The 22365-nt window shown below is 42.5% G+C and overlaps 1 protein-coding gene across 3 annotated transcripts in view; it reads left to right on the forward strand.

Moving 5' to 3' along the window:
• The first annotated feature begins 922 nt into the window (after nucleotides 1-922).
• LOC110961821 (neural cell adhesion molecule 2) overlaps nucleotides 923-22365 on the forward strand; it is a 361000-nt gene continuing 339557 nt past the window's right edge. For 2 of the 3 annotated variants that reach the window (XM_051943453.1, XM_051943454.1), the window contains exon 1: nucleotides 924-1181. In XM_051943453.1, coding sequence (XP_051799413.1) covers nucleotides 1130-1181 — 52 coding nt within the window. In that variant the 5' untranslated portion in view covers nucleotides 924-1129. Of the gene's footprint in view, nucleotides 1182-22365 lie in introns of all 3 variants that reach the window. The other variant, XM_051943455.1, reaches the window with a different exon arrangement.

Consider the following 22365-nt stretch of genomic DNA (forward strand, 5'->3'; position numbering starts at 1 on the left):
TGACTTTTCTAGCTGAAAATGACAGATTTTTAATGGAATATCTACATCGGGGTACAGCGGAACATTTAAGAGACATATTGGGAGAAGTTGCTTGTGTTATATCTTCTCTCAGATGTACATTGCTTTGGATGAAAGCGTCTGCTAAATGAAATAGTAGAACTGTTAAAATTATATCACAAATGTGCAAGTCCTCCTGAACTTTCGTCGTGGCTGAAACGAAAAATTTTGCTCGACTTTGAAGGGAGCTTTGGAAGTCTGGCTTGAAATTCGGTAAAAGATCTCAAAGTTTTCTTGCGTGAGCCTCGTTGCGGTGGAAAACTGGCCCCGACAACACATTTCTTTTATGTGGGATCACAGATGGTGGATTCCAGGGTCCGCTGATGAAATTATGCATTGTGTTGACTGTCTGAAAGGGGGGGGGGGAATGTGAATAATAGCCAAATTTGACGAAAAATCTGTCAGAAAAGTCCTCATGCTAACAAATTTAAGAGATACACTGTGAGATTTTTAGAGAATTATTTCACAAATGTCTGCTTAAACGTCTTTTTAGGGTTAAAGAAGCAATCTGTGACAACTTTGCAGAGAGTTTTGCGATCCAACTTGGACCATTCACAGAAATTAAGCAAAGTTAGGATGAAAACATGAAAAATATTCTTGCATGATTGGGAATTACCATTTGTTTTTATTGCAGGTTGGTGGATTCCAGTCAGCTGGAAGGTTCCTTAGAATTCTTAGATGCTTTAATTGGATTTCTAGACATTTAGTTTGACTTCGGATTTTCTTACAACTTTGATGACTGCATGTGTGAAATTAAAGACATAATACAAATATGTTTGGTCTTCTTCTTCTTCTTCTTCCAGCAGTGAGCGTTTTAGAGAGCAGTGGTGCCAGGGGGGTCCTCCGCGCAGAGCACGCGAGCGGTGCACGAGCAGGCGAGCGGGAGCGCGCGTATAGGAAGGACGACAGGAGGAAGCAGCGGAGGCAGATCAGTCGCCAGCGGAGCCGAAGACGGCGGATGAACGGAGCAGAGTGCGTGTCGAGCCCGGTCCGTGTGCGTTTTTATTCCCCCTCCTCTCACCCAACGCTGCAAGTGAAGCGCGAGGCAAAAAGCTGAGAAAGCGGCCACAGGATGATGCTCCAACTCGTCCACCTCCTCGGGGTGCTCGTCTGCGGCAGCCAAGGTAAGAGACGCGCTGCGGGGTGGGGGGAAAGTGCGCGGAGACCCCCCTTCCCTCCCCAAGGGTCTCGGTGACTTTTGTGGACAAGTTGAGCGTTTTTGCTGATCTGCGGCAGGCAGAGAGAGAGGGAGAGATGGAGAGAGGGAGAGAGAGGCTGCTGGGGGAGAGATGGGGAGGCAGAGAGAGAGGGGGGAGAGGGAGAGAGAGAGAGAGAGGGCTGGATTGTTTAACTGGACGTTGTTTTGTAGTTGGAGCACGTCTTGCAGGGGCCAGAATGCTTTCTTACTGAAAAGAGGGATTATGATGGGGTCCTTTTCTGCTTTTTAGGGTGGGGAAGCTGTTGAGCTGCACTCCCTGGGCTGAAACTGTTCTCTAAATGGTGTCAGATTCTTTAGGAGCAGCTTATAGGATGTTCCAATTTGGGGGAAGGAAAAAACAAACTTGAATTGGCGTTACGCACGAAGGCGTCAATTCCAAACCCACATTCTGAGTTTCCACCCTTTTCCAATCCACTCTGTGTTGCAATCTGGAGATTATTTTTTTTGTAGAAAAGCGTGTAAATTAAAGGCGTGCTTGTGCGTGATAATGTAAGATTCGTGATCAACAAAGTTTGGGGAGATCAGACGCAGTGTTGGGCGCGTTAATTAGCGACGCGGCGCACCTGATGTGGATGATCTGGTTGTGTCTGTGCGCCAAGCCGTGTGTGTGATTATTATTATTTTTTTTTTAAACGAGCAGGAAGCACAAAAAAGAAAAAGAAGCGTCCATACAGTTGGATTTTTACTCCCTCTTTGTGTGTGTTTCTTGCCTGATCAGTGACGCGCGTCGCCGTGTCACCGCAGACTGCGTAAAAAACACCCAACTCCTCAATCTTCATATCCACTGGAAGCACATTTCTTCAAGCGCAGACGCAGCGAGCCTCTTCCACACAGCAGTACGTGCGTTTTCACAACACGGGGTGTGCTCCAAAGCATCCAGGACGACGGGTTAGTTTAGCATCTCCTTGGATTTTCCACAAAAAAGGTGTCAAAACTAAAACCGCAGATCGGAAGAAGGGAGTTTTTTTTTTTTTTGGTGTGGCTTCCTGGCGCACAACGGCAGGTGGGGGTAGAGCGCTGCAAAGTGGTGCCAAGAGTGAAGCCACTGGTCGTTGTTGCATTCAGATATTGCTTTGCTGGGGTCCTTCAGGGTCTCGGAGTTAGGAAGAGCTTCCCCCAAGCTAAAAGTGTGCTGCAAATAAACCCGGCTTTAGAGGGGTAAAGATGAATTTGAGTCTGATTGTGGAGTTTTAGCACATGTGGGAAACTCTTCAGCTTGAGATTTGAGCCCATGCAGCATGAAAACAGCCACACACCCTCAATATACAGACTTATTTATTCTTTAGCATACTCGAGGAAGCTGCCGGGGCCCACAGAGACACAGAGTTTATTATCTCCAGCATTTCCAAGAGGCCGGTAGTCTATTGGCAGCTCATATTTCTACCGGTTTTAATCAATAGAGAGGTTGTTATGATGGAAGAAGATGAAGAGACTGTACTGCTTCTGGGAACTTTGGTTTATTTCTGTGTTTTAATCCAACAAAGAGAGGCAGGCTACTGTTGGTGAGCCTTAACTGGAATATTCATGGCTTTGTTACTCTTTCTCCCCCCCCCCTTTTTTTTTGTTGCAGTCGTCTTGCATCACCCTCACCGAGCAATTTCCATTCTTCTTCGTGCTTTTTTGTTTGAGCAAAGTCCACGCAAATTGACCTATTAGACAACGAGGAGGATGTTCTGTGTGGAATGCAGTGGGATGATGAGTTCTGGGCCAATCCATCACTGAGAGGGCTTAGAACCGGCGAGCTTTTACTCGCTTTTGCCAATTCGCGACGACAGCTCCGGTTTGTGGCAGGAGTCGGCCCCGGTGCCCCTCTCCAGCTCTTGCACATATCCTCTGTTCTAGCCCCTCTGGCTCCTGAAGGAAAACATTTGCTTTTGAAGTCCCAGCTCGACGTCCACGCTGCACTCCAGTCTTGCATCCGTGAAGGTTTATGCGTTTGGCTTTTACAGACGCTCAGCACAATGAATTATATGCTTGCTTGGGCTCACCCGGGACTCGCCAATGTGATGTTAAGTGGCGTAATTAAGATATTTCGCTGCATCTCAGGGGGGGAGAAATGTCAGCGGCTCGGGGTTGGAAAGATTTATGCCCCTGCGCTGAGGTGTCTCTCTCCACACCCCTTCGACATGTTTCAGCTTTGCTTACATGCTGTTCTGGTTTATGTACATGCGAGGGTAAATGCACATTGTGCGAATCATCTGGCAGGGATCTGTAGCTTGGAAATGTTCCTGTAGCTTGACAGTGGAACCTGCTCCACAACACTGGTTGCCAATTCCTATTCAAGACATGTGAAGCTGTTCAAAAAAACGAAATGGTCTGTCTTTTTTTTTTTTTTCTCCAGTAAGGTGAAATTGATTGCATTATTTTGATTAATAGACTGGGAAAGGGAGCACATGTATAGAGAGACAGTGTATATATGAAAATGGAATCGCCCCCTCGAGGCAGCTGCGTATGAGAAATCAATTTAAGGAACGACTAGAGTCAGCAGGGCTCTGAATTGTACAAAGGGCAATCTCGGTGTTATGGATATGCTGTTTATTTGCCTGCAAGCTTTTTGATTTCTCATGTGTGCCCTTTAGCACCCGATCCGCCAAGTTCAAGGCCTCGGCATTGAATTTGTACTTCGTGTATAAGACAGGAGGAGAGGGTATTATTCTAAACGCCTGGCTGCAGGAGGAAAACGCCACAGAAGCAGCTGTGCTTGTTGTTGGCTCGCTGGAAAGGAAGTGGCAGAAATGAGGCCGAAAGGAAATGAGCAGTCGTTTCTTGGAGATGGTGTCGCCATATTTCTACCTGGTTATGCTCCAAACTCAAAGCCTGAAGAACTTTTGAATTATTAAATAGGAGGCCCTGTGACTTTGTCCAAATGTCTGTTTTCAGCAGCTTTGAGAAACACGTGTATATTCCTCTTTAATGATCTCATCATCAATACAAACAGAACTACTGCACATTGAGGCGCAAGATGGTCAATCCAACAACCACAAAGAGATTTACAATGACGGCACATGATGATGGCGATGCAAAGTCATCATAAGCAGACAAAGTTATAAAAATGCTCATAAAGCAACCAAAAGTAGCACAACCGTGACCTGAAAGACACTGAAAATGTCTACAATGAGGCTCATTTCGACCACAGATCAAAATAATGACTAAATATCGACTTTGGCTTTAACCCTGTAAACCCTATAACCATCTACAAGGGGCCTTGCTGTTCCATCAGACATAGAAAGATTGTATTAAACAATACAAAAGTACCGTGGTGCAAAAAATTCAATGTAAAAATGTCGCTTTAAAGAGCACTTCCTGTTTTAGTGACAGAAATATGGCACAAATATTGACCAAACGGTGAAAAATGAATACTGTTAAAGGAGGTCATTCCTTGCATTGTGATTTCATTGGCACCCCAGATTCTTTCTTGTCTGACCCACAGAAAACCTGCCCAGGAATTAATCTGATTCTTCGACCCTGTGAGCATTTACAATTCCATCTTCAGTCCAGGTCTGGATCAGATACAGCACTAAACTTTTGTTCAAAGCCTGTAGATTAACTTATTACGCACAGTCCAAGAACACAAAAATACAGAGAGGCTCATTCAATAACATTGGATTTAAAAAAAAAAGTTCTTCTTGTTTTTTTGTTTGAAGCTAAAGCAGCTGGTGTGAGGTGTAGGTCATTGGACTAGTCGGCTCACTGCAGTTCGTTTAGTTTCACCATCACAACAGGAGCAAGAAACCGCTTTGCTCCATCTCACTCCTCACAATGTTTCAATCTCATAGTCCAATCTGATTTTCTAACAAAAAGAACCCTGAACCAAGATATTTCAAAATCACTTTCTTCAACACATCTTATTCAGAAATTCACCAGCAATAAAGCACTTAGTGAAGCCAGATTCTCTGAAAAAGTTAACATTTGGCGCTGTGCAGCACAACTTTAAAGCCATTACTGCCTCAGGTTTGACCAACAGAGACGTGACCAAAATTCAGAAACTTTCCTGCTGAATTGGACAGAACTGCAGTCAGTGTTTACACAAAGAACAGGCGACTATGGTAGGGAATTGCAAATACAGAGAGTCCTCGGCTTATGGCGTCCTCAATTTATGGCGTTTCGTCTTTACAAGTGGGTCTTCTGTTTATCACGTAGGTCGTTTCATCGTTATGTTGGAAATGGTTACGTGTAGCTAGCAGTCAAGCGGAGCAGTCGAATTCATCGCCACGTGGCGCTATAAGACGGCTTTGTTTACATTTGCAGGTTGTACGCCACCTTGAATTGTGCTACATTTGCGAACTTTTTGCTCTTCATTATGGCTCCCAAGTGTCATCAAGTAGACCAAGTTGTAAAAACAGTGCAACATATTCTGATATCTTCTTGTAAAATGACTGATACATGCATGAAAGTCATTGGTTTTCATGTTTTTTCCGAAGAACTGATCGATGTCGTGATGCACGTAACGGCTTTGTTTACATTTTCGCCGGAGTTCTGACTTTTGGCGAAAATGGAGAAATGTTTGAAAAAGTTTTGTAAATGAAATAATCAAAGAAATCTAACTTTTGTTTCTGGCTTTTGTTTCCATAGAAGTGCAGGACTTTAATTGCAGTGAGAAACGATCCAACAGTGAGTCAAAATGTGATGTGAGCAAAGAAACCGGGGTTGAAAAAGTTAACATAATCCTTCAATGGGAAGTTTAGAGATCAACCGTACTGCAAAAGCTTGAAATAAATAAAGTGCCTTGCTCATGGGTGGTTTTTATGATTCTGCAAACAGTTCTAAGCCCCCAGGTAACACGATTATCAGGGATTAACAGACCTGTAAGCCGAATATATTCATGCTTACTGATTGTCTAATAATGACATATTTTTGACGTGGCAGCGAGTGTACGTCGCCACCACAACATCAGGCTTCACTAGGTGAACATTTGGCATATTCTGTAGCACCCAGAGCAAAAACAGCATGTTCAATACCACTCTCTGCCAACCTCAGTCTGTTTTCACTCAAATTACCCATTATTATCATGGAAGTGACTAATGTTCTCCTCGGGGAGTCTCTCCCAACCACAAAGTCAAGAAAACGCAGCCGGGGTCCTGGTGCAGGAGGAGTTTGGCGTTGCTCATTAAATGCTAAATTCTGAATGCCTGAAAGGGGAAAATTGGGCAGGATGGAGTGAGCAACGGGACGATTTATATAGCGGGAGGACGGGAAGAAGAGATTATGTTTAAAAATTCATTCAATTCAAGGGAATCTGATTGCATCTAGTTAAATTGCATTGCCAGAGATTAAATCAAACTCTATGGAGTCGCACTGTGCCAAAATTAATAAAATGTAATTGAATCCTGTCGAGATGGAATCAAATTAGGCTAGACTGATGTGATTGGAGGAGGCAGCTGCTGCATGTTGCCGTGCGCTCCTGCCGGTTCGTCGACTGTTTTACATCAGTTTGCTGCTAGCCAAGCAGGGGAACCTTTGGCTCCCCGTTATGTGTGTCCCGCCAGTCTAAATGCCAGTCTAACTAGCAGGCTAATAGGCGATGCCAGGATGCCAGGGCGACAACAGCATCAGTGGGCTCGCTGGCTGACTGACAGATGGATGGAGGAGAGCGGCTGCATGCACTTTCCTGCCTCTCCTGTTGCTCGCTGTATTCCTGCAGCTCAGGCGCTCGCAGGCTTCACAGGCCGATACTCCAAAGCGCATCCTCTCGCGGGACGCAGCACTGTCGGTCGGAGGCTCACTTTTGGGTTTGGGCACCGGCAGGCATGATTAAATGAAGAACAGAGGGATCAGACAAATGGCGGCAGAGCTTCAGAACCACTTGCGTTTTGAGTGACCCACTTAGGCCGTATTAATAACCGCACCGGGGCTTCGGGGTTTGTTGCGAAGGAGGCTGACGTAAATCTTATGCGAGATATAAATTGCAGAGGAAGTTTTTAATGACATAATGTGCACATAAACACAACTAAATGGTAGCAGACTGTCTCCTCATGTTGTATTTTCAGTTGGTCTGATTGGCAGGATAGACTTGGAGTTATAGTGATGGGATTGGGATTTTAATTTTCTCTAGTTATCATGAGCCACATGATAATTCAAATTTTTAAGGGTTGATGGCATCCTTAAGTGATATACAGTCATGAACAACTGTTTTCATATACTTGAAAATACTGTGTATATCATGGCAGTCTTGAGTTTCAAGTGCACTTGTCATGGTTATAGTGGCGCCGTGCCGCTATCTCGCAATGATATAATTCAATGATGCTGCCTCAATGAGGAACGAATCATCGGTGGTGGATGGCTCCTATACCGTCAGCAATTAGACTATTTAAATCTACAGTAAACAGATGAGACCCCAGATAATTAAATTTCCCTTCAGGGTAAATAAATTTATTGTATCGTATGATACAGAAATCTTTAACAAATCCATGGATCCAGACTATCAGCCGCATCACTGCCAAAATGCAATCACTTGGTCCTTGTGCTATTTCTGACCTTCCCTGAAAATTTCATTCAGATCCGTTAATCTGTTTTTGAGTAATGTTGCCAACAGACAGACAAACAGACAGATAAACAAACGGCAGTCGTCATATAACTCCGCCAAGGCCCCCCCTCCTTGGTGGAGTAATCATGCATTTTGGCTCTTTCATAAATTTATTATAGGTCTTCTGGAAATATATGACAAGCTGCACCATTTCATAGTCACAGCAAAACAGCCCTAAACCATAATACTGCCACCGCCATGCTTGATAGTGGGATTTATGTTCTTCGGGTTAAAGGTCTCACCTTCTGTCCAAACATATTTCAGCTCAGTTTTTTGTTCCATCTTACCACAGAACTTTCCTCTAGAAGGCCTTTTCTTTGAAACAAACTTCAGTGGAGATTTAAAGTTCTGCTTCTAGAGGAAGAACGTCCTTCTACATGGAGCCTCTCAGCTGATGTTGATATAAAACTGTGGACACTGACAACTGTGTTCCAGCAGCTTGTAATTCATTCAGACCTGCTTTTTGATGATTGTTGGTTGACTCTTGACTATCTTGACTAATTGTGTCTTAACAGCAGGTTATAGTTTGGGTTTCCTTCCTGGTGGTGGCATTAACACAACTGGACCATGAACTTTATACATACAAACAGATTTGGGGATATGAAGGTGCTTTAAAATGGCTCCACGTGACTTTGACTTGTTCAAGTCAATGATTTGTTTATTTCAGATTTTTTCTGAACTCTACAGACTTTCCCAGTGTAGTATTTGAGTCCAATGAGTGTATCACATATTTAAATTGGCTCAGAGGAGTTAGCAGCTGTAGTCGATCCTAATAACTCTTGAGAAGTAAAGAGGCCACTTTCTACATCCAAAAATTGAGAATTTAAGGTAATTTGTGTATTTTTAACCCAAAAGATTTAGTCACATTTCCGGAAGATTTATGAATAAAATGAAATGCATGAATATTTTTTTTTCATGTGTTGCCGGATGTGTTAAACTACCTGTGGTCTGTATGCGTGAACTGTAAATTTGCATATATTCGGGCCAAGTATCGACTCAGTTTGATTAATGCCACAACATCAATCTGCTTAAAAAAATAAACAAAAAACACCCCAGAAGATGAGCTGAAACACTGGAGCTGTTAAACACAGTATCCTGTTTCAGTGCGAAATGAAAAATGAGTTAATTGGGTGGTTTTAGGGGTGGCGAGAGCTCTCGGAAATTACCGTTTGCTTTGCTTTATCATCTTGACATAATTTCCCAATTCGCTCACTTATTTAAATTTATTCATTCTCAGGTGAAAGCGGCAGATATTACTCAGCCGGTCTTTATTTACTATCCTGTTCCGTTCTTTACTCACTTAAAAATGCCAGCAGTATGTATTCTCGGTGTGCATTTCATTCCCCGTGGCACAGACACGGTGCAATATATGAAACGCATCTTTTGACATACTTTAGTGTAATGTATTTATGTGAGCCTCTTCGAAAGAGTGGGAGGCATTGTGTATGCGACTAGCAGGGCATCAAGGTCTTATTTTCTCTCTTCTTATTTGGTTTTAATCTATTTAGAGGCGCAGCGAAGATGTTTTTCAAATACCGTCTCAAGTAGAAGTGCAGTTGGGAAAGCCCCACATATTATTCACGCATAAATCTGCCGCATAAACTTACCAGACAAAACAAAAATCCCATTCGTATAGCATTTGGATTGTCGATTAATCTGTAACTTATTTACTCAGTTTGTCATTTGGTTTATAAATTGTCAGAAAAATGGTGATTAGTCTCTTTTTAGTTAGTCTTGGAGGAGGAAATAAACCATAAATGTTCATATTTAGGAAGCTGGAATCACAGGATCTAGGCTTGAATTTCTTTTTTAAAAACTAATCCATTGAACAATCTATTAGTTGTTGCATCTCTACATAGCAGTTTGCTTTTCTTTGGTCCTAACTGTTACACAAACTTGTTAGATGCACAGTTTGTTTCTTTTGCATTTATTTTCAGCCTTTCCTAGTGTTTCTGTAGTGCTGCCAGTGATTTTCGAAAGCGTGTTTTTGAAGCCACTGTTGTGTCCTGGTAATGCACAGAGAAATTAAAGATAAAACCTGAGACTTGGAACTATGACATGAGGGGATCTGGACTCCGTTAAGGCATTTTGCTGGCGTGTTTTAAGTCCGCTATGTTTCTTAGAGGAAAGAGACACCGCACAGGTTGTTCTGAGTGATCACCTTGAACCTATAACTAAACATTTCCATCCTGAAATGCCGTTGTCCTTTCCAGGTTTCCAAAGCATCCATCTGTAGGGCCTCAGGGGTCACAGAATAGAAAGAAAAATCCCATGCTGAGGCCTTTACGGTCAGCCTTTCTGCCGAAAAACACCAAATGAAGCGGTATCTTTTGGAAGAATGGCGCTCCATCCCTCCAGTCGAGTTGCAGAAACATGGAGCGTCAAAACAAACGTGCACTGAAACTGTTCTGGTTGTATGTGGTGGTACAGCAGCTTTCTAAGACGCTTTAATGTAATGCCTTTGAAATAGCTTATTTTCTCTGTGTGATTTATAGTAGTTAAAGTGTGCAGAAAACTTGCAATGAGTTGCCTGAAAGTGAAGGAACTTTCCGGAAGCTGGACAGATAAATTGGGATGGATGGTAAGCCGGTACGGATGCACAAAGAAATAATAAAACCTCCTCATGAGTCATCATTAAAAGGAGTTTTTCATGTCACCGGTGAGTTCCAATGCAATGACGGATGAAATTTGGACTCAGACGGATGACAGGGCGGGCGGCCGGATGACGGATTAACGGACAGCTGGCTGTGCTAATGTTGAGACACAGATAGAACCATAATGAAGAGGAGCCATCTATTGACAGCCAGGGAACAATATTTTCAACCTCTTCCTGCTGCACGGAGCTCGATTGAGCATTAGTTGGTGTGTTACTGCACGTCTTTATGGTCCATCACTGTGATTGAGAAAAGGACTAATGCTGGTTGTGGCTGTGCTGGCTAGCAGGCGATAATGAGAGAATGTGGAGGGTTTGGACACACTGATCAGCGTTTGAAGGCTGAAAAGGCAGCTCTGTGTGTTGGGAAAGCTTGGCAGTGTGGGGTCAGGCAAAGTTTTTGAGAGCCCTGAAACATTTTTAATGAAAGAAATGAAGAGAAAAGAGTTTTGTGTAAACACATGTTTGTGTTTCTCAGAGTAATTCCTCGGAAGGTGGATTGTTTTGGATCTCAAACTCGGCAGATGGAGTTTTCCTCAAGTTCTTTTCATCGGTGTTCGCCCAAAAGTTTGCATTTCGCGTTCATTGTTCATCCTTGAGATGAGCACATGCAATGTAATATACCAGAAAAAGATTTAAAATGTTCTAGTACACAGTCTGTCAAATGGGTTATTATTACATCTCAAAGCCTCAACAATTTTACAACAACTTCTGCTGGACCATTTTGGATTTCTCTGGACTCTTTAGCGCTTCATGTATAAAATACTTTCCGAGACAATGTTTTTTGTTTCATTTTTGAAACTGTCCATTTACCCACGTTCAGCATGTTGTTTTTTCATGCATTGAAATTTGAGGCAGTTTGAACCACATCTCAGGAGCTATTAAAGATAACAGCCTTCAAAATGGTTCTCTGAAAATGAAAAACATGTCAGTATTAAAAGAAAGGTCTTTGTTACACTTGAAACTCAGTTCTCTGTATTTTTGCTTTTACGGTGCATCGACCCAGTACCAAAAATTGGTCGCATTTTACAAGCTAGCATGTTTTCTGTCCATTTTGACTCACAATTCTTAGCAATAAGCCATGGTACTTTGCCTTTCTTAGTGACCAAGCAGGCGATTTATCTTTGTGTTGTGTTTTCTACAATACAAAGAAGTAAACATGTTTCACATGTCTGTGGTTGGCGATAGTGTGTGCATTTAATATATATATTTATAAGATGTTCTTTAGATGTGTATGGCCTATTGATTCTTAAGGGACTGCAAATATTCCTTCCAGTGCCAGCATGTCTTTTTATGTCAGTTTCATTGTCATCCCAAGATTCTTCCTGTACGGATTGTGCAGGTGTCCTCATGAATATATGCTTCAGCTTTGCCTCATTGAACATGGAATCTTGAGCATCATACACCTGCATAGGATCTGTCATTTTTTCCATTTATTGTCCATGTAAGCAGAAGCGCAGTATGTTGTAGTTGCTGCAAACTTTCATCTCAAGTGAATACAGGTTCAGCAACTTGATGGCTTATTTCTTGCCCCTAAATTTTCAAGAAACATCTTCTGATGGGCTGTTTTCATAATATAAGCAAAGGTTTCTGAACAAGTCGCCTCATTGGTTTGGTTTGAAATCATCTTTTGTAGTATTGACTACTTGTACGTACCCATGTTGCACAAACTCACTGAAAAACTTGAGATGCTGAAACCAGATAAGAAAAATCTCAACCTCTTGTATTGACGCATTTCCTGCGCCATGTTTGTTGCAGGTGTGGCCGCTAAAAAGATTCAGCCCTGGGCATCGGATTGTTGTCATCGAATTATAGATTTACACATTTCCATTTTTTCCCCCCATGTGAGTTTTAAAAAGTTTCCTGAAGCCTTGTGAAATTCTCTTCATATTGCTTTTCATACACCCTCAGAGAGTTGGTTGCCTGTATGTTTTGATAGCAGACAATAACGGAGGTAAGCTGTATTGAGTTAAGAGAGAAAGGGGGGAAGACAAATGTTTCTGACTGAGACGCTGTGATTACATGGTCAGCATCTTCTACCTCAAGGGCACTGGAAAGACTTGTTTAAAGTTTGGTTAATAAGATAACAAAAATCAATATTAAACCAAGTCTGAAGTGAAGATGGAGGGGGAAATCATGTGAATGCCGTGAACCAGGCTCTCTGCTGCCTGACATCATCCGCTGTGATCGGTTTTCTCTGCCGGCCTGCAATTCGAGTTTTTCCTTTGGGCTTACAGTATTAAATTATCTTCTGCTGTATTGTGTTGTAATGTGTCTATCATTATTTCCTTGCATCCGCTCATCCATCCATCCATTCAGACAGAGGGCCTCTTTGCTTGTCATTTCTGGTGGTCAATTAAGCCAAATTGTGATTGATGGACTCACGTGAATGGCGTGTGGTCTTGGTGCTGACCCGCCCAAGGAGATCGGCCCAGCTGCCAATCATAACTCTCAAAGCCTACTGGTGCAGCAAGCAGCTGCTGGTTTAGATCCAGCACCGTTGAGGTCATCTTATGTTGTAACCCCAGACGTACACTAGTCCCAGTATGAGGATGACTTTAGGTTGTGCCCTTGAGGGATCGGTTCTGCCTGGAAATGATGCAGAGACCATCTTGAAAAGGGATTGCTCCTCTCAGATTTCTCACCCAGCGCTCAATAGCCTTGTTTATCGGAGGCAGTGCTTGATGAGGAATATATGAGGGAAGAGTGAGCGATAGTCAGGAGGCAGGAGGAGGCAGAGGGACACTTGAGATGTGGTCGCAGTGCAGCCAAATCGCTCGCAGTGAGGCAAAACACTCCCTGCTCTCCTGATTGCCAGACAATCTTCAAACGGAATCTCCTAATGCAATGTGGGCCAGCTTGTTTTTTGTTTCCATCTCCTCTCGCTTGACTCCTCTGTCTTTTCCCCTTTCATTCCTTCCTCCTTTCATGTGTTCGCTCTGTTTTTTCCGTGGTCCTCCCACACTAGTCTCATCACCAGCGTCTGTGGGGGGAAGATATCCTGTTCTCCCCCTACGTGGGAAGCTTTTCAAGCAGCGTCCGTGCTTAATGTTATTTGCTGGGAAAGCTAATGATGTTTGTCATTCTGCTGCTCGATACAGTTATTAACACCTATGGATTTGACGGTGCTTTTACTTTCTTCTGAACAACAGCCGTCAGGAATTTTTAAGTGTAGCTTGTTCCGTCAAGCGTGTTATTATCTCTCAAAGTTATGATTGTCTTGCAAGCACTCATAAGGCTCACCAGGTGACTGTAGGCGTGTTTTTAATTACTCTGTGTATCTGCACAGCATCTCATCGTTCCTCGTTGGACGACTCCCAACTCTGGGATTGTTGTCTTCCCGCCCACCAGTCGAAGAGTTCCCAAGGACACGCACTTTCAAGGGAATACACAAAGGGTTTCTCAGTAATTAAAGAAACCTGTCTTATCTTTACTTAGATCGGACGCTGTGTTTACTGACACTCTGGGTGAAATCGGCTTCCTCACGTGTCCGTCCCAGTCCTTCTTCGCCTTTGAAATCAGCCGGTCCCACATGACCGTCTCTGCGGAGGATATTTTTGGGTGGACTCCGCTGTCCTACCTACTAAACCTCATCTTTCATGTCCTGCTTTTTTTTTTTTTTTTTCCGTTAAGGAGAAAGTCACAGACAGTCTGAACATTGTGATACTTGCTTGAGGAGTTCGTGCAAACTCCAGGCTACCACATTCGTGTTGTTTTTGCGTATTTAAAGGTCGAACAAGGAACAGAGAAGCAGTCGAAGAAGATCTACGGGAAGGTTGCAAGTGTTGGCCGTGCGCTTTCATGTGGATTCGCTTCAGGCCTCGAGTCTTAAGGGAGCCTTGTGATCTTTTACAGGCCCTTAAAAGCAGGGAATGATTGTAATGAACATCATAGTGACCAAAACACAATCACAGTGTCTCGGGGAGCAAAGATTGCGGATTACTGACTCAATCCGTGCAGTTCAAAGCAGCTTTCTAAACTTTGGTGTCTTTACTTTTGTCTTCACTGTTGAGGTGATCTGGTTTAAAGTTGTGCTCATTCAATTTTGCAACCGCTCCCAGCTGGTTCCTCCTTGGAAAAGTCCACCACTGCTATCTTGTTATCCTGAAATTCCTGTTATTGTGGTCAGACTTCAACAGGACTTTGTAGCAGAACCAGATTAGATTTCTAAGAGCATGCCATGTTGTAGGAACAGAGTGAATACCAGCTAGCTAAAACCTGTACATTGCTCCGAGAACCGAGATTACTTTTATTTCACGCTGCTTTTCATCCGTCCTGTAAAGTCTGGAGTAGGCGGCCAAGAGAAATGATAGATCGTCTCGGCACTTGAGGCGGCGGAGTCGGAGAAACATTGCAGTGCGGCTCCTCAGTCAATAAGCAACGAGGAGCTTTGCTGGAAGCTGCGAAAGGGAATGCAGCAGCAACGGCAGCGGTGGCAGCTCTCTCCCCAAGGAGGCGGCCTGAGCCACAAATTAATAGAGCGCTCCCACATGATCGGGGAGTTTCATTTGGAACCGTCACGCTACATAAAGCCCCACAGAAATGAGGAGTTCACCGAGGTCCCCCACCACTTCCCCAGGAGTCCCTGAATAACCTGTGTGATTGTAACACTGCTTCCACCTTTGCACCTCCCTTCTTCAAACTCAAAGCCCATCCCGGTCCAATTACCACATTCTGTTGTCTCCTTTTCAGGGTGCAGTATTCCTGTGATAGAGAGAGCCCCCGTTATGTAATATATGCTGAAAGTTCCTCAAAAGAATCCAACAAAGCTGCAACGATAGTGATTAAAAATTAAGAACGTGGTGTTTAATTTCCTCTCACTGTCCTCATTTATCGGCCTATAAATTTCATCTCACCACTTCTGGCTTTTTTTTTTTTCCCTCCCCTCTTTCACTCATTTGACAACAGCGTGAAATTCATGGTGACAAACGTGGAGAGTGCTGCGCCCCTGAGGCCTGCTTCACTCTTATCATTATCTTTGCAATGCCCGAGATTAGACACAGCGAGCGACTCTGTGACAACGGCAAGCCTCGGAGCGAGGATTAACACAATGACTAATCACTCAACTCGCTGGACACAAAACATGCAGCACTGACTCATATTTTGTCACAAAGTCTACTTAATTAAAAACTGGCGTGGGGCATTTGCTTGTGGCACAACATAGTATGCGAATATATATGTAGAGAGAATAACCCCGTCATCTTTTGTCTCCTTGAAACAATTTACACAATGGTGGTTTCAAGAAATTACTATCGAGTAATTTTTTTTTTTTTGAATGTTGGATGTGTTTTTGGATCTTGAGAAGCAAAGATGTGTAATCATTCTGAAAATCTAATCCAGGACTAGAAGCCTAATTACACAGTTCAAATTAGTGAGTCTACTGTACATCTGTAAACACTGGATAATGATGTTTTGCTAATTGAAGCCTTCATTAGTAAATCAAATATTATATATTGGCGATGTTCTGCTATGCTAAATGGTGTAGCGTAACCACTTTATTATTTTATAGCGCTTATCTCGACTATTGAAACCGCCAAACCCCGACCTTCTGCCGCATTTTTACTCGCTGTGGTTTATTTTTCATTGCAGTATAAAGTCCTGCACCTCTCCGGAAACGGAACAGCCATGCAGGAGTTGAGGGAAATGTCTGTGTAGAATAGCAAAGTTGCAACACTATATATCTGTATAAAATAACATGAAAACTGTGTTTCTCCAACTGCTTATTTTACAGTGCCTGCAGTTCAATCAAAAAGTCATTGGAGTTTTGTCACCTAACTGTTTTCTGCAGCTGGGTTATTGACAGCTTTGTGGTTGTGCCAAAGAATGTGTTTTTCTTTTTTTTTTTTTTTACTAAATGAAGTTAGAGCAAATAGTTTATTTTTTGGTGATTTTTAAAAATGTAAATAAGATCAAAGTGCAACATTTTAGTCTTTGACTTCCTCTTAGAACGGCATCTCACAAACTGCTAGTAAAAGGACCCCCAAAAAAGTTCAAAACTAGTTATTTTTACTCCGCCAAGTAACGTGGTGGAGTTATGTGACGATTAGCGTACATTTGTCTGTCTGTCTGTTAGCAACATTAGTCAAAAACGGACGACGGATTTAGATGAAATTTTCAGGAAAGGTCAGAAATGGCACAAAGGCCAAGTGATTAGATTTTGGCAGTGATGCAGTCTACATACACGGATATGCTAAAGATGTTTTGTATCATTGCGAGATAGCGGCACGGCATCAATGTAACTATGACAACAACTGAACACTACATCAGCTGCCTGCTGAAAATCACATGACTGCAATCCTACTACAAATTGACCGCTGCGGACTTATCAGGACTTATCCGGATATCATATTTCGACTGAGCAGCTTTGCAGGAGTACTGTGCTCTCTGAGTGCTTTTCTTGTTACTGTTTTAGTTTGATCAACGCTATCAGCTCCTATAAAACCCACTAGAGGGTTTTGGGGATTGAAGAGTTAAATATGGGAAAATATTTACCACCAGATGCTAAAGTTACTGCATTTTGTTGAACTTTAATGGGATTTCTTGACTGGAAACCTCTTCATTCTGGCCTTGAATGTGTTGCCATAAAGCTCTCCTGATTACAGCTTTTTTCATTTCACATCATCTCTGCGGAATCAACACACATCAGGCACGGCTTCCTCTCCTGTCATCTTTTGTGTCTTTTGTTTGGAGCCTCTTTGAAAGAGCATGTGGCAACGATTCACATCAATAATGAGCTAATTCGCTGTAATTAATTCATCACCCCCTGAGGTTTAATCACTAATATGTGTTTTAGCTCATGTTCAAAACACTCCAAACCATCAGACACGTTTGTGCTTTGGGATGACAAATCCAAGTCCACCGACTTTACCGCTTTTCCGTTAGCTCCTGAAATATTGAATCATGCTGTGAAACTTGTTTTCTCTCCTCTGGATGAATTGCAGAAACATGTTCTTGTCGCGTCAGCAGCTCAATACCTTGCTTTATGACCGGATACCTGCAAAACTAACTCCCATCAGCGCCGGTTTAGCTTTGTGTTAAGCGTTTAATTAGCAAATGCTAGCATGCCGGCACGTTAAACTGTAATTGTGAACACGGTAAACATACCTGCTGTTAATGTCTGACATTAGCATTCAGCTGAAAGCTCGGCTGAGTCTAAGCACAGAGCCGCGAGCACAGCTGTGGGCTCTTTGTCTTGTTGAATGAGAATTAAGTTTCCATCCATCACTCGCTCCTCCACCAGAATACATTCTCTGCTTAAGTTGCGGAGAATAATAGTGACAGTAAAAAGAAAAAAAGCAATAAAAACACATTTTTCTTTGACTCTAGAGGAGAAGTCGCCACTTTTCTATTGAATTCTTCCCACTGTGGTTGTGTGGAGCGACGGAGGAGAGTAAATCAGCGCTGTGATTTGGAGTGCTTGACACCACAAACTGATATTTACTATTGATGTTGTAGTTTGCAGAAGAAAAGTCTTTAGTCCAATCTGCTGGAGAAATCTCACTGTCTCTCCATTTGGCCAATTATCTGTGGGAATATAAAGACAAAACAGCAAAACAAAACAGCCCTTGAATAGGAATCGTCCTTTCATTGCCAAAAGTGTTTTTAAAATATTGATAAAACTGCCTTAATGTGGATTATTTCACCACTTTTGGGGCTTTAATTAAATATTAACAATAATGACAGAACAGCAGGGGATCTAAAGCAAGCAACAGGAATTGTGTTTTATGTAAGAGGAGAATTTTGGGGTTTTATTGCAGCAAAAATGAAGCAAAAGTTTGAGGCACAGAATCATCAGGGAGGCATCGGATCATCTCAGATTCCCTCGGCAGCAGGACAGCAAGCTAAAAAAACGAAGAGCTAGTGATAAAGAGCTGTTTTTAGAGAGGAGACCAGCAAAAGGTAGAAGCCGATTTACCCCCGTTTGACCCCTTCAAGGACCAATCAGCTCTGGGACCCTGGTCTGCACTGCTGTTCAGTAATGCAAAGGTTTTATAGATTCAGTCTTAAACCTCCAGAACTGCTCGCAGACTTACTTTGGTTGCTCTTAAAATATCAAAAATGTCTGATATTTACAAGTTAGCCCTCTGTGGACTCTTTCTTTCATCATAATAAAGTCTTGCTCCCCTTCAAAAATGGCACAACCATGGCGAGAGAACTCAAAAATGTCTCTTGTGCAGTCTAATGCCATGAATCTCCCAAAAAAGAACAAAGATGCATTTCTTGATTATATTTTTGCAAAAATTGGAAAAACTCAGCATGTACAAGTGTTCCAGGTGTTGCTAATAGTGGAAACAATAGCGAGTGTGCATACTATAGATCTTTAATTCATTCGAATTTGTCTTCATGCTTGTCTCATACCCGTCTTGTTTTTACAGAACCTGCAGTTCAGCCGAGCCGACCCAGAATTTTTGCGACATAAGCTCAGTTTGCTGTTTTTTGTCTTGTCGAGAGCAAAGGGCTTTTTTTTTTCTGAAAATGCAGATTGATTTTTGTTGAAATATCACAATTTTTAAGCTTAGATTTGGTGAATTTTCCCAATAGAACAGCATGTAACGCATGGTTAGTTCAAGGGCCATAGGAAATTTGAAAATCCTTTTGAAGTTTGTTTTTTTTTTTTTTGCTGGCTGATGATTTAAAAAAAACAAACTTGCCTTTCAAAGGGCTAAAAAGAGTTGGTTCTGATTTCTAAAGTGGCAGACTCAGCCACATAACTCTAATCTTTCTGCTTTTGTTCATCACGTTAACGTAAAATTAGCATTCGAGGACCACAGTCTCCATTTCACTCCCATCTGTTTTCCTCCCAGATTGCATCACCGTTGGTACAATATTCTTAATAACATCCTGAAGCACCAATATTTCCTTCATTATCTTGTTCTGTGTGAAGCTGATCCCGATTCAACCTGATTTTTCAAATCTGTCGTCTGAGCCTGGGATAAACAGCCTCAAGAGCTTCCAAGATGGAAGTCTGGAACAGCCAAACCTTCGAGAATTGCTGCCATTTCAAACGCTCCATTTGTTTGGTGCATTTTCCGCGCACCTCAGTTAAAAACTACTCATGGCATTTGGAAGCTTCCTCACTTCACTTAAAGCGCCTGAAAGTTTTGCACAACGCTATATGAGCAATTTATTTCTGGCTCGGTGACATATAAAAGCGCCGTAGTGTTGCCGCTTTGAAGTTCGCTGTGTTGTTTGCCGGAGATACAGTACAGCGGAACAAATTTCAGCACACCGCAGACTGGCCCCGCTGATCTATTGTCTCGAGTGTAGCAAGCAATTGTGCTTTTCTCTTCCTCCTTCGCTTTGGTCCTCCTACTTGGCTTAGCTTCGTGAATACTGATCGCTGCTCTCTGCTCCTTCCAGCCCGAGCTGTGGTCCAAAATACTAAAAGAATAATGTTTTTGAAACATTTATTGCTTGACTTGGAGGGAGAATGGATGCAGAGCTTTGCATTTTTGATGAAAATTAAAGGTGTTGACTGGGAACATGGGGCTGCACCGTGGTTTCGCCTTGCAGCTAGAAGGTCTCCGGTTCGAATAACCGCTTTCCTGGGATCTTACTGCATGGAGTTTGCATGTTCTCCCTGTGCATGCGTGGGTTTTCTCCGGGTACTCTGGCTTCCTCCCACAGTCCAAAAAGATGCTGAGGTTAATTGGTGGCTCTACACTGCAAAAACTCAAAATCTTACCAAGTCTGTTTGTCTTATTTTTAGTCAAAATGCCTCATTCCACTTGATTTAAGATAAATTCACTTAACAAGTGACATTTCAGCAAGATGGAGGGACTTGTTTTAAGACAACGCATCTTAAATATCTTGCTAAGTCAAACGATCTTGAAATTTACCTTGTGTCGTCCTGTCGGTCAAATTGACAAGTTTTACAGTTTGAAAATGGGGGGGGGGGGGGGGATGTGTTTTTCACAGTGAATTTTCACATTTTCAAAATTTTTGGGGAATTTTTTTAACATTTTTTGATGGGGGGGTGTGTTAAAAACAAATGTTTCAGAACATTCAGAAAAAAATCAACCAAAATCCAGCGAAATTCGCTGGATGTTGGTTGATTTCTTTATCTGAATGTTCTTAAAGGAAATATTAGACGTTTTACTGATAAATATGTAATCACTTTTGATATTTTTAGGATTTTTTGGGGGGGGATTTTTATTCGTTTTTAAAAAAATATTTACAATTTTCATGTTTTTTTATTTTTTAAATTTATATTTCTTGCCAAAGTTAGGGATTTTTTGTTAGAAAAATACACTTTTTAAGGGAAACTTTTAAGGAAATTTCTTCCAAAAGATTTTGCAAATTTTTATAAATTTAGGGGAATTTTTTAGGTGCTTTTTGGATTTTTTTCAGACAAGGAAACAGTATTTTTAGTACCGTAGATGAGGTTAAGACACCTAAGCTTGACAATTCTGGTAAAATATTAGCCTGGATATTATTAGCCCTAGGCAACCCACGACAACGAATTTAATTCTCTGCCAGGGTCGGTCGAGTTACCCTCGGTAAGCCTCAAGGATGCTCCTAAAACTGGCCGACGAATCACCATGAAGTGTAGATTCAGAAGGCAGGAATAACTAAGTGAGGACAGAGGCGCGACGATTCTGACAGAAACAACCGGAAACAACTAGCCTCGCCGCGCTAGACAACTCACGGCAACGAATTTAATTCTCTGCCAGGGTCGACAACAAAAACGACAACAGTCGTTGAGCTCCATTAGTGCCGACTCTGAATAATCTTTCTGTTAACATGTCTGTAATATACTTGAGCTTCACCCATTGACAGTATAAATAAGGCTTCACCGAACTCCGGCATCCTCTGATTTCCGGCGCTCTAGGAACTACGTCAGCCTATTCGTTGCGCTGATTGGTTGTATACCTACCCAATTGCTGCAGAGTGATTTGATAGACAACCTTTTAGCCCACCTCCCTCCCTGTCGAGAGTTCCTAGACCCTTGTGTCTTCAGACCTGGGTCTAGCGCGGCTAGGCTAGTAAAATATAGCTTAAAATACATTTTCCCAGCTAATTTTAAGATCTCAATATTCTAAATATCATGTCTTGTTTCAAGAAATCTTACAAAGTAATTTTCACTTGCTCTATTGGCAGATTTTTTTTCACTTATTTCAACGTAAAAGTTATTTGAAATAAGTTTTTTTTCCTTTTTTTGAGAGGGGCATTTTTTCCAGTGTAATTTGTCTCTATATGTAGCCTTGTGATAGACTGGGGACCTGTCCAGGGTGTCCTCTTCCTTTGCCATAAGTCAGCCAGGGTAGACTCCAGCCCTCCCGCGACCCTAATGAGGATGAAGTGGTGTGGAGATCATGGATGAACTGGAAACATAGTTGGGCAAGGACATATCAGTGTGACATCACACCACATATTGGGGATTTTTCCAGTCTCCCCCGAGTGTGACTGCTCCCTTCTTTCTGTAGGTGTGTGGCACCTTTTCCGTTGCCCCGCTTTTAGCACAGCGCTTACATAACTCTTCACTTGTATAACCTGAGGAAAAAAAAAAAAAGCCTGCTCCAGTATCCTACGGTGCGCCGCTTCTCCCAAACAAAACCATTTGTTATGCGGAGCCGGAGCTCACTTCAGGCTCGAGAGGGAGCGTTCGGCAGTGACGCATGACTCAGGCTTTAGCGGGCGTCACCTCCAGGTTGTTTAATGGGAGGCTTTTAGATCCGGACCTGCGTCTTTGCAGCAGCATCAGCAGCGAAGATGCGAGCTGATCCCAGGCTCACAGGACTCTGGGCATCAAATCTGATTCTTGCAAGGAGCTGCTAAAGTGGAAGATGAGTTCTAAAGTGTTCGGGAGGAGGAGAGGGATTGCGGCTGTGTGCGTTTGTTTGTATTTATTTCAGGATTCTGCTTACGCTTTGATTTTCGCCGTTTTGGGTTTTGCACCGCTCTTGCTCAAGG

The sequence above is a fragment of the Acanthochromis polyacanthus genome, chromosome 22 (genome assembly GCF_021347895.1).
Source record: "Acanthochromis polyacanthus isolate Apoly-LR-REF ecotype Palm Island chromosome 22, KAUST_Apoly_ChrSc, whole genome shotgun sequence".
Lineage (NCBI taxonomy): Eukaryota > Metazoa > Chordata > Actinopteri > Pomacentridae > Acanthochromis > Acanthochromis polyacanthus.